At 34.7% G+C, this 13,195-nt stretch overlaps 1 protein-coding gene across 2 annotated transcripts in view; it reads right to left on the reverse strand.

Annotated features, from left to right (window-relative positions):
* Positions 1 to 13,195, reverse strand: part of RPRD1A (regulation of nuclear pre-mRNA domain containing 1A) — a 72,704-nt gene that overhangs the window by 32,295 nt on the left and 27,214 nt on the right. For both annotated transcript variants that reach the window (XM_036823504.1, XM_036823505.1), the window contains exons 2-6: positions 7,883 to 8,012; positions 4,823 to 4,929; positions 4,646 to 4,743; positions 1,601 to 1,727; positions 1,316 to 1,491 (exon numbers count right to left, since the gene is read on the reverse strand). In XM_036823504.1, the coding sequence (XP_036679399.1) occupies positions 1,316 to 1,491; positions 1,601 to 1,727; positions 4,646 to 4,743; positions 4,823 to 4,929; positions 7,883 to 8,012 (638 nt within the window). The remainder of the gene's footprint in view (positions 1 to 1,315; positions 1,492 to 1,600; positions 1,728 to 4,645; positions 4,744 to 4,822; positions 4,930 to 7,882; positions 8,013 to 13,195) is intronic.

Below are 13,195 nucleotides of genomic sequence, written 5' to 3' on the forward strand. Positions count from 1 at the left end.
AAGCTCAATAGAAGTTAAAGAAACCATACCAAAGACTAAAGACAAAAATTGTATGACATTACTTACCCTTAATTCTGCTAACAATAAAACAAGTAACAGTATATTTAGGATTGAAGTTCCATCACAAGATCAAAAACTGGCAAGTTAACTATGAAATGTATTTTTTTGAAAAATTCTATCTTTTCCTTTCTATGTAAAATTGGGCAGCCTCTCTAAAAGTAGAGTACAGTGTCAACAACTATGAGTGTGTATATGTGAGAAGAGGAGGGGCAGACTGAAAAGGTGCAATGCTAAACAATGCTACAATTTGGGGTGGGAGAGCTCTGCTGCTGATACTAATTAACTGCTATCACAGGTAGAGATGGCAATCATCTTTGGCACAATTAGAGACTGCTGAAACAAGAACTAAACGCTAATAAATAAAAGCAACTTAACAGAGGCAGCATCATAACATACTCACAAATTTAAAGAGAACTGTCTTAAAAAAGGGATCCAGACATATGAGAAATTCTCCTACATATTATTAGAAAAAGAAATTGCTACAGCAGCAAACAATTTAAACAAGAACTAATCAAATGCAAGATTCTTTTAAATAAAACCAAATCTGGTTCATCCACCCCTGACAATGGCTACTCTGCTCAAAGGAAATTTGAGAGTGTTTCTTTTTTTAACCCCTGCACCTCCAGACTTCTCATCAACAGTATCAATCATCATTCAATTTAAAGAAGCAGTAATAACTTTCTACCTAAGGGTGTGTCTGAGCCAAGAGTGGGGTAGGAATATGTTAAGCATCAGAATCAGGGATGGGAATAAAGGAGTAACTTGAAGACTACCTTCCCAAACAAAAATGATGTTCAGGAACAGGGAGACTGGGGATACCCATAACAAAAAGTCTTTATTTCATAACTGTATACCCAAAAGACTGCATGTACTCAGACAGAAATTAAATAAGTCCAACCATAATTTACTGTAGTTGACGCCAGACTTTATACCAACTGCTATTTTCCCATTATTTTTGTTCTTGAAGATAAAGGTTTAAGCTCAGAAGACGAAATACTATTACTGGAATTTCACGTGAATAATTTTAAAATGCAACCAATTCTGCTAATTCCAAATTTCTAAATTTACTTAGGCAGATTGATTTGGTTCAAATAAAAAGAAACCAATTAATGCAAGGAGTAGCTTACCTGGGCCATTGTCTAAAAAGGTCTATGTCCAAAAAATGCAAAATGTTCAGGAATATTAAGCTATTTTTAAATTCCTACCAAAAAATAAATTAAATAAATAAGCACTAAATAAGGAAAAGGTTACGCACTTCCAATTTATGTTCTTTCTCTGCAAGGGCTTCCTTTTGACAACGAAGAAAATCTGCTAACATTCGAGTGAGTTGCTTCCTATCATCTATTTCAGCCGCCAATCTGCCATTGTAATCTGCCAGCAACATACAAGCATCCTCTACCATTTTAGAAAGTCTTTCTCCAGATTCTTTGTCTAAGAAAAGCACAGAATAACAAAATTAGTACACAACAAAAACAATGCCATATGTGGTTTCCTTACTCCAACTCCCAAAGAAGTTCCAGATCACATTTTCTTTTCTTACCTGTTATTTTATCTAGTAGGGATACTTCTTGAACTTCAACAGGCAAAGAAGCTATCCTTTGATGAACCGCTGCATCACCAGAAGCTGCATTTTCTAGATCTTGTAATGCTCTAACGAGATCTAGAGTCTAAAAAGTTATACAACTTTAGAAGCAAAATTAGTGAAGCTTAAACAAATATAAAAGACTTGAAATTTATTTCATATTCCTTAATCCTTATGGGCTATTTATTAGTTTAAACTGCTTTCAGAGACAGTCCATTTCTTTCATATATTAAGAAAAAAGCTACACTATATTAGGTATTGGAAATATATAATTTGGAAACATATAGATATTTCTAGTGGTGGAGACAGATAGTGTAAAAATAATTATCTGACTATTAAAATGATGTGATTCATTTATAAGCCAAATACATACAGTGGTAAAAGGCAGGCTATAATTTCAACCTGGAGAATACAAGTTTTATGTATGATATAGTCATTGTATTATCATTATACATAAGAATTTTTTGTATTAAATTGGATATTGGGGGATGGGGGATACAAATCATCATCTACCACAACAAAGAAGAGCCCCCCAAATTCCATTTCTCAATAAAGTAGTTAAAGCATAAGAGAAATGTAGTTTTGGAATATGTATGTTCAAATATGGCACCTTAACTATTCTATGGTTTGTTACTAAGATCATTAAAATATTACAAAGTTCCATATATCTGGTGACTAATATTTATATAATGCTTAACCAGTATTTTATCATCAGAATATTTTAGTTGCACTGTTTTCATACCAGCTATAATTAGGAGAGAAGGGCAAGTCTCTGCTGATGATTTCACAATTCATAATATATCTAAAGTTATTCCAAAGAAAATGGAGTAAATTTTCTTTTTACTAGTCTCCATTCCCATCCCACCTCCCTTTTTCTTTTTTCTTTCTTTTTTTCATCTCTAAGCCTAGATCCTAGAACACTAGGAAATTACACACATACATGAAAAATATAGGATATTCAAATTCTGTGTATATATTCAGATGACACTAACAGCCAGTAACTGATTTTTCTTTAAGCTATTCCCTTATAAAAAATGCTATCAATGGGGTCTAGCACATAGCAAATGATCAAACATGATAAGAATGAATGGAACCTAATAAGAAATATACTATCCCAAGTGTGCTTTTAATTCACCACTACATGTTTAAAATACCAATATTTAAAAAAATAATTTTGTTATATTTCCCCTCTACAATGAAAGTGAGCTTAAGAGCAATGACAATTACCGGGAAGCTTGTTTCCCATGGTGCCCCAAATAACTTATATATTTTTAATTTTTAATCACTTAGAAAGTTCTAAAATTTTCTGGAGTTCTAAGAAGAAACCTGGCTTTACGGTTTTGACGATGTACGCATGCTTTAATTACAACCTACTCTCATTGCACCTTCACACTCCTACATGAGCTAATTCTAAGTTCCCAAAGCTCAGTCAAGGATCCAGATAAGAAAGCAAAGTTGTCTCGAACAACACTAGCCTAGGACTTCCTGATAGAGGAGAATGAAATGTGTTCAACTACATTCTATAAAGAGAAATTTTAGCCATTCTTATAAAGAATGACATATATAAAATGGTAACTATAAAGCTGAACCACTGAGAATTACGCAGTACAACTAATCTGAAAACGGTCATTATAAAACAAAACGCGATAGCATTTTACACAAGTACTAGGGAAGAGTCAGGTGGTTACTCAGAAACTCCTAGGAAGTACAACTTAGGTTACTCTTTCATCAGGTAGAATAGGAGAGGGTAAGACCCTATATTTAGAACTGGGGTAAAATACTGTTCATGGAGTCATTACGGGGCTCTTAGCAAAAAGTGATTCCTTGTCTTGAATTATTACCAAACAGAGAGAAATATAAGCCTTAGTGTTTGGTTGTTCCAAACGTTATGTTCCTATTACATTTCTATTCAAGCTCTTATCCATGGTGACCATATGGGCTTCAGCATTCCTGTCATTAAGCCCCAGTAGGGGCTTGACTCAGGTACTAGCTGAGACCCTCAGTCAAATTCTTTCTGCCTCCCAAGTACTAACACTGATATAAATCCACAATTCCAGGCAGTAATTGGTTGTATCTTTATTTCAAGCTCTTTTCATGGCGGAAAGAGCTTCATCCAGCTTCAGGTTTCATGCAGTGAGTTCTGGTCCAGGTCTCCAACTCCTTAAGTTCTTGTTATTCTACAGGATACTACTTTCTGCAAACCATGTCTGCTTCCAGACAAAAGCTCAGCAGGAACCATACTCTGGCTCACATTTTGAGTTATGTTTCTGTACCATTTGTAGCCCATGGCAATATTTACCTTGTTTTAAGAATATGGCTATGTCTTCATTTTCTCCTTTAAAATTTTATCTGTCCCTCCTATATGTTTGAAACATAGAAGCAGGAAGCTTTAAGACTCAATGCCCACATAATTAAGGTAAAAATGTCTTTTTGGAATCATCTGATGGTTAGAAAATGCTATATTGTATCAACCTGGGAGGACATGGAGTATTAAGATAATGATTCTGATTCATCTTATTTTATTACCATGGAACTACATGGTTTTATATAGTTACATAGAACTGTATGAATACATACTCGTTAACTCTAACATGCATTTTTACATGTTTAAAAGCAAAAATACTTAAAAGAGTGGTGCTTATCTCTAGGCATGGAATTTTTAGCATACTTAAATCAAACAACAGAATAGTCTTATCATATAATGTTTTATTTATTTAAAAGGAAACTGTTTAAATGGTAGATATCTCATCAGACCTAATCATACTTAGCAATCAAATACTCTTTCTACACAAAATGTAAGTGCCTAATATACAATATACAACACACTACATTAAACATAAGCAATGTATTAATCAGAAAATAAGACTTATTCACATAGCTTCTTTCTTGTACCCAGAATTATAATAAAAGTCAATTTACAGAAGTAAAACATTGAAATTAGTAAAGCTTGATGGCTACATGAAGTACTAGCAATTAACTCCCTTAACAGAGAAAAACCACTACCTGTGGTGGTTCACTTGGAGATCCTAGAGAGGAACAGTTTTCATTCTCATCCACCTTTATCTGTTCATATGTTCGCTTCCTAGGCTTCTTATCGCCATCTGAATTGAAAGAACATTTAAGTATTAATGAGAGAATACATTTTAATGAAGAGATAATGATAAAAGATTATATACTTACACAGAGCTTGCTTAAGTTGTTCTAATACATCATTTTCATAAACAGACCTTTCTTCCCAAATAGATAACACTCTTCCAAGGTGCTTCTTACAACTTTCATCAGTTTCACTAAAGAAAGATAAAAATATTAACAGTAAAATGCATAGTGCTATTGCAAAGATAATGGTGATATTAAATACAATGACACTCATTCCCTGAAAAAAGCTCCCAAATGTTTACTAAGTTCCACTATGTGACCAGCAGTTCAGGGGTGAAGTGACCAAGACAGACATATTCCCTGCTTCCCTTAAAGAGCTTAGAGACATATTATTAAACAAAAAATGATGAAAGTGTTAGTACTGGTGACTAGGGGTTATCAAGAAGGTACCCCTAACCTAATGGGGGATGAACATAAAGCTAAGGAAGATTTCTAATGGGTGATTTTTAAACTTATTTAACAAATATTTATTGATCAAGGTACTATCTCTGACACTGGAGATACAAATGGAGCTTATGGCAGCTGTATTTTTATAAGTGCCACAAAAGAGAACAGGGTGTTAAAGACAGGCTTAACAGAGAGACACGGTCCACTTCAAGAGAGACCAGGAAGGGTATGTGAGGAAGGGTATTTGAGGAAATGATGTATTTAATTTGAGTTCTAAAGACTGGATATACAGGGAAGTGGGAAACAGACTACTTCCAACCACTTCCCACCGCCTTCATCACTACCACTGTAGACTGAGCCACTATTATCTCTTGCCTGGATTTTTTTTTTAAAGATTTATTATTTATTTGTTTATTTAATTTATTTTTGGCTGCGTCAGGTCTTAGTTGCGGCATGCAGGATCTTCGTTGATCTTGCCTGGATTTTGGTAACAGTCTTCTCATTGGTCTCCCAGGCTCTACTCCTTCATTCTATTCTCTACTAAAGTAAATCATATCATACTGCTCTCAGTTCTCTAAGAACCACCAATCATACTAAGAATAAAAGCGAAATTCTTGTCCTGGGCCACAAAGTGGACATATTCTGCTTCCTGGCTACCTCTCAGTCCACATTTCCTAAATACAAATCTCCTTGCTGATCCTCAAACATGCCCAGCACATGGCTATCTCACTGCTCTGCCAAGTTTTTTCTCTACCTAGGATCCTTTCCTCCTAGAGTCAAATGGCTTGTTTCATCCCTCCCTTTAGTCTCTGTTCAAATGCTACCTCCCCAAAACAGTCAATCTTTATCTCATAAAATAACTGAGCACCATCACACTCTCTAGCTCCTTCCCTGCTTTACGTTTCTTCACAGTACTTATCTTTTGACATTTTAATATATATTCACTTGTCTATTACTTTGTCATCCACTGAAATGTAAGCTCCACTAGAACAGAACTTTGTGTCTTTCACTACTGTATCCTCACTGACTAGCACATAGTAGGTGGTCAATAAATATTTTATTGAATTCTAGGGAGGAGCAACATATATTAAAAAGCCTAAGGCAGAAAGAACTAAGAGATTCAGTTAGCTTAAACTGTATAGTGTATAGAGTGTGTGTGAGAGAGTGTGGTGGTTGCGGGATGGCCATGGGGAATGTGAGACAGGAGACTGAAGAGGTAGCCTGGGCCATGAAGGAACACCTGAAGTCTTACTCAGGACCTGAGACTTGATCTCTAGGACAAACGAGAACCACTCAAAGGCAAGAGAGCGTTGTATCAGCTCTGCAACTCTGGCTACAGTTTCCTAAATGGATTAAACAATACTGGAGGCTACTGTAATTATACAGAAATGACATTACGGTAATTGGAATGGAAAGAAATCTAAAGAACCGAGGGAACTATATGTACTATAAGGGATAAGGGGCGTGAAGGAGAAAAGACAGTTGATATATTATAAATCACTATATCACAGAGAGTTCAAGATAACACCTAGTTTCTCACATGGGCATCTGGATAGATGGAGTTACCATTCATCAAGAGAGTGAACCCAGAGAGGAAGCAAGTTTGACAGGGAGGAAGGACACAGTGAGTTCAATAACAGACACAGTGAGTCTGAGATGTTTGGAGGCATACAACTAGAAATCAATAGGCAATTGGATATACAGGACTAAAAGGAAAAACATCTGGACTGAAGCATAAGATTGCCAGTTTTTAGATTATGGATAATAACTAAATACATGTAATGTATGAAATCACCCAGAGGGCTAGTAAAGAATATGACACCAGAAGAAGGCCCAGGACTAAACTCTAAGAAACACCAGCACCTGAAAAGATGGTAAGAGTATCTAAATTGAAGGATGAATAATATTAATTTAAGAAAGCAATATACTGCAGTGTTTCACACTCTGTAATTTTTTTTTCCACACTCTATAATTTTTTTTTAAAATGCATCTACTGTGACTAAACCTGCAGGGCATGTGGTAAGTATATTTTCATCCTTAAATCATTCAACACAGATCATCATTCACCACTGATTTCTATAATTTAGATTGATTTAATCGCCTACCCCAATAATGTTTACCCAGTAATCTACCAAATATTTGCATATAATGTTTGGAAATAAGCATTTTAAAAGTACAGATTTCTACCTTCAGAATTTTTCTGTAGCAATATTTTCAACAGGCTTATGATTATTTTAAATATTCTGTATTTCCAAAGCATTTAAAAATGTTATGACATACACCCACACACTAGAAAACCTTAAAATCATTAGAAGCAATATGAGAGAAAGGGGTACTAAGTTTTTCCAGAAATATTAGTTGGAAGATTGATAGTTTTATAAGCACACAAATTTTCAATTCAACACATTCATTCATTCTTAATGAATTTCATTCCAAAATGGCAGTTGCTTTTGGTTACTTAAGGAAAAGGTGAAATTCAAATACTCCAAATGCCCACCTTAGTAACAGCTCAAAAAATTTTTCCTTCACAGCAAGTATTTAACACATTTACAAATGCCATTACAGGTAAGTCTTTTCAAGTGAAAACTTCAAAGAAATATATACTTTTTTTATTTTAATGTCTTAAGGCAAGTTTTAGCAAAATGACACATTAGGCATTTACAACAGGTTACCTAGTACTCAAAACAATTATCATACCTTGAAACATGCTTAAAAGCCTCCACTATAACTGGTGCAAAATCTTTTGTAAACTCTGGCCCCTTCCTTTTGCTGTTCTGAATGACATCATTAGCTAGGTAGAGAAAAGTAAGCTTCCTGTTTGGTTTGGCTGAAAAAAAAAAAAAAAAAATTTAACCTAATTAAAATATCCTCACTTAATTTAGACAAACTTTCTCAATACCTGAATTAAGCAGTTTGAGAACTACGACAAACTTACTAACCTCTGTGTATTATGTTCAACCCTAGCTTCTCATTCTACTACCAAACTTAGCAAGTCATTATTCTTTAAAAGATAACTACTCTGGTTTCTGAAGATCACTCATGTGAGGAAAAAAGAGAACTTAAGAGGCAGAGCTAGTCAATGAAATATCTGTTTCCTTACAGTTCTAAGTCGCCCAAACCACTTATCCTTGATTAGTTAGTCTTTTTTTTTTCCCAAAACAAAATTATTTATTTAATCCAAAATTAAAAAGAAATTGGTGGTAAGGAAATAGACTGTTAAATGACACAAGATAAAAAGCCTAATTCTATATTTAAAAAAAAAATCAAACCTTAAAAATAAAAATACTACCACCTCGTGTCGTGCACATGAGCACCACAGGGCCAGGGATGGACCAGCTGTCAGGTGGGCAGGCGGGCAGGGAGGAGGCAGAGGCCGCAGCTTGAGGGAGGCCCTGGCCCCTCCTCGCCTGTGTCTGGCAGAGCCGGTGTGAGACGAAGAGACTGTTAAGGGAAAGACTGACCAAAAACGCCTGCCCTGGCCAGGCAAGAGAGTAACCACTTGCATGAGTTATCTTACAACAGAAGGTCCTGGTTTGGAACGTGGAACAAGTTACCACAAACCAGAAGAATTTGGGAAAGGTCAAAAGAGAGAGGAGATGCCAGTCCATACGTCCTGCCAACCTCCCAGAATCCTTCTCACTGGAATCGATCTTGGCTGAGCGATCCTTGATTGCTAGTCTTAATTATTTCCAAACTAATAGTTTTATACACAGAAATCCTCACATCTGACTATCCTGTACTAAATTTTATTAAAACTATTAAACACTACATGAAATACAGCCACTTAAGATGGTGATTGGTCATGTTATTAAAATGGTACCTTAAATCTTAACTGAATTTATGACTATTTTAATACCCATGTTGATTTAAAACTCAATATTACTGTCAAACAAAAGAATACAAAATGTAAAATAGGTTGAAAGAGACATCACTTCAATCAATTACATATTTTTTGCTTATGAAATAAATATTTGCCAAGCTAATAAAGTAAATGTTAGGGAAACCAAATGGACAAAGTTTAGATTTTTTTCCCCCTTTGGATTACATGGCCTTAAATAACTGATTCATCTTGACAAAAATATGCCCCTACTCACTATATTCTGTGGGTATAGTCATCCTCCTAAAAGAGCAGATAAGATTTCACGAATTGCTGACCAGAATCCATTTTTTACTGGTTACAATGTTAAGTGGCATAGTAGTATTGAATATGACTTAAGATTCATATATAAAAGGAAAACCTATTAGTTGAACACAATCTTTTATATTGACTATTTTCATAATACAATTTTACTAGAATTAAAATTGAATCATTCAAAGTTGTACAATTATATTCAGAAACAACATACTTTGTGGCATCACATTACGATGGTGTAGGCGACTTATGATCAGGACTGATAATCCAGTGCACTATTCATGTGGGCCAGTTTATTGGATTTAAGACAAATATTTGGGCAAGGTGCGTTTGGTCCTCAAGATTTGAGTACTCAATTTAAAATTTAACCCACTTTTGAGTTCACATTTTTCTTTTAGGGGAAACTAGCATCCCAACCTTCTCATAAGAAACTGTAAAATACTGAGTCACAACTGATCAGACCTTACAAACCTGTGCCACCCACTTCATAACCTGGTTTGCCTGTCTAAAGCTGCAGCCCACCAATTTTCGTGCTTTTGAAAGTTGCTGGCATAGAATAAAGATAAGGGAGAGATGGCAATAACAGAGACCAATTTCTGATTCTTCTGGCTTGTCTGGTTAGTCAAGCCATAGAGTATAACTGGTTAAGATACCAGGACCCTTTCCCATGAAAATGATAATAATGGTAACTTTCCCAGTATTCAACCCTATCTTTTTTTTTTTTTGTACCTACCCCTGCCTCTGCCCACAAAACCCCACACAAAGAAAAGGTCTTATTTAATCCAAGTATTAAAAGTATTATTTAATCCAAGTATTTGCCTTCTTAGCATCAAAATGAGTTTAAATACTCAAATCTGTTCTAAGCACTTTATATATAGAGAGAGATATATATATATATATAAAACCTAACTTAATCCATATAATGTAAGGTACCATTATTATCTGCATTTGGCAGTTGAATAAAAATAGACATCAAAAAGGTTATCCGCCCACAGTGAAATAGACAGGAAGGGACCAGCCATGATTTGAATCCTGAAAGTCCAACTCCAAAGCATTCCCTCTTTACAAATGGACTATGCCTACTGTCATAAGTGAAAGAGGATATTACCTTTAGAGAAGATTTAGTAGCAACTCAACCAAAATATTTTAGAATGTTAGCACTATTATTCACAACAGCCAAAAAGTGGAAGCAATCCAAGTGTCTGTCAAAAGATGAACGGATAAGCAAAAGGTGGTATATACATACAAATAGAATACTACTCAGCCTTAAAAAGAAAGGACATTCTGACACATGCTACAATATGAATGAACCCAGAGGACATCAAGTTAAGTGAAACAAGCCAGTCACAAAAAGACATATACTGTATGATTCCATTTATATCAGGTGCCTAGAATAGTCAAATTCAAAGAAAAAGTAGAATGGTGATTGCCAGGGGCTAGGGTGAGGGAGATATGGAGAGTTACTGTTTAATGGGTATAGAGTTCCAGTTTTATAAGAGGAAAAGAGTTCTGGAGATGGATGCTAATGATAGTTGCATAACAGTATAAATGTACTTAATACCATTAAACTTCACACTTAAAAATGATTAAAGTGGTCAATTTTTTGTTATGTTTATTTTACCACAAACATTTAAAAGTATACATTTTACACTGTTTTTAAAATTTGTGAGCTACTAATCTCTTGAAAATAATTCAGAATCATTTCTGCAATGTACACTAAAGTAAAAATTTTCAAGATTTCAACATACATTTCCCAGTATATTCCAAAGAATGAACTCTGTACCAGGAGCATGGCTTTAGTATGGAATCCAAATACCAAAACATCATTTTCATTTCTTTCCTTGTGGAACCCAGGCTAAAATATGAGAAAAACTAGAAATTGCCATAAATTATACCCTTCTCCAAATTTTCAGGGAAAAAAGTTTACTTCCATTTAAAACTTTACGTAGAACAAATAATAAACTAATGCAACAAATCACAACAAGCAATTCCAGAAGAAAATCACAAAAATGATTTTCAAATAAATTTTTATAAGTTATAAATAACAGAGCCATAAATTGTTACTAAGACATGCAAGGTTAACAGAAAGGGCAAACAAGCCATTTCATAATTTCTTAAAGAAATAACTCTATTGGCAACATAATATAAGGCTAAATAATGGGTCTGATGTAATCAACTTCTACGTTTTTACTGTTCACAGGTTTTTACTGTTCACAGGTTCCTTATAAAGACACCTATTTTCCCAATCTTCCATTCAATTTAACTAGCGTTTATTTAATGTTTGCTATGTGCCAGGGACCATGCTGGGCACAGACCAAAAATAACCCTTCCTGTTCAATCAGGAGTTTGCAAGCACCATACAATCTGGCACATGATAGGTCACATGACTAAGTATGTTAGTTCTCTTTTTTTAATTCTTTCTCTCCACTAATATATGACACCACCACTGAAAGCAACCATAAATTCAGTATTATATCCCTGTTAGTCTGTGTGTATACTGCTATGTTTGTACCAATATAAGCCAAGTAACGACTAGTCAATGTATTGTGAGAAACCATTTTCTTATATCTCACCTCACTGAACTAAATTTTAAGCTCCTGTAGGTACTAAGTATAGCCCTTTTCCAGGGGCCTTGTATATGAATAGGTACATCAAAACAAATAATAATAATAATATCTGGCTGGCTAATATAAGAGAACATAGTATTACCTAAAAAGTTGAGCATACTCCCCAAAAAGGGCGATACAAGTTTAGTTCATCACACAAGTAAGAAATGGATACACAATAATTCACAAACAATTCAAATAAGGATCAATTACAAAGCTTCAGAAAGAAGAATCCAGACTAGTAAACAATAGGAAACAAACTTATTCAAAGGATTACAGAAATGCCATCTAGTCTCACTAATTCATACTGAGTTCATAATCTAGTTTTACTTCTTCATTATCAGAAAGTGATAGGATCATTACTTATTTTCTTACACTGTTCAGACCATATGCCTACTTGTTTTGATATGATACAGAATATCATAATCTAATTTAAACACTGTGTTTTTATGTAGATTGAAATTTACAACCACAGTAGATGATAATGCTGATAAATACAACAAATAGCTAAAAAAAATTTGTTTTATCTGTAAACACAGGAACCTTCTTTCCAAGGGAAGCATTCTATATAGAGAGGCAGCAAAAAAATTTAATAAACAAATATATATATATATATATACACACACACACACATGCACGTACACACACACACCAATGAGCATTACTGCAGTTCTTATAGAAGGACATCAGAAGAAAAGCCATTATCTTGAAACAAAAATTTATTAAGGATTTATTAACAACTGTTGGACAGCCTTATTTATTTATTTCCCTGATAAACTGAATCACAGACTAGAAAACATGTTCATATGGATGGATAGGTGGCTGTAAGGCAGAAACTGCTTTAACTTAGTTATATTCTTTGCCACAGAAAATGCATAATCAACAGATGGTTCTTGAACGGATTCTATCGATCCTGGACAGGACAAACAGTTCAGTCAGACACAGATGGCTGCTTCTTAATGGCTGAGGTGGGTGAAAAATGGATAGAGCTGGCATACTCCTGTATCACTGCCAGGATGCCTCACACTTTTGGTAGCCCATCCCTTGCTTAAAATCCTTCAAAGATTTTCTACTGTTCTCCAGATAACATTTTAAATCCTTAACATGAACCAAAGGCCCAAAAAGGTCTGTCTCCACCTCTATACTACTCTCTCTTCATGCCCAGCACTACTACTCCTCCAATTTCCCCAACTCCTACCCATGCTTTAGACCTCAGTTAAATGGTTTCCTCTAATTTTTCCCTGACCACCCACTACACATAGGTTAGGCAGC

The sequence above is a fragment of the Balaenoptera musculus genome, chromosome 14, assembly GCF_009873245.2.
Source record: "Balaenoptera musculus isolate JJ_BM4_2016_0621 chromosome 14, mBalMus1.pri.v3, whole genome shotgun sequence".
NCBI lineage: Eukaryota > Metazoa > Chordata > Mammalia > Artiodactyla > Balaenopteridae > Balaenoptera > Balaenoptera musculus.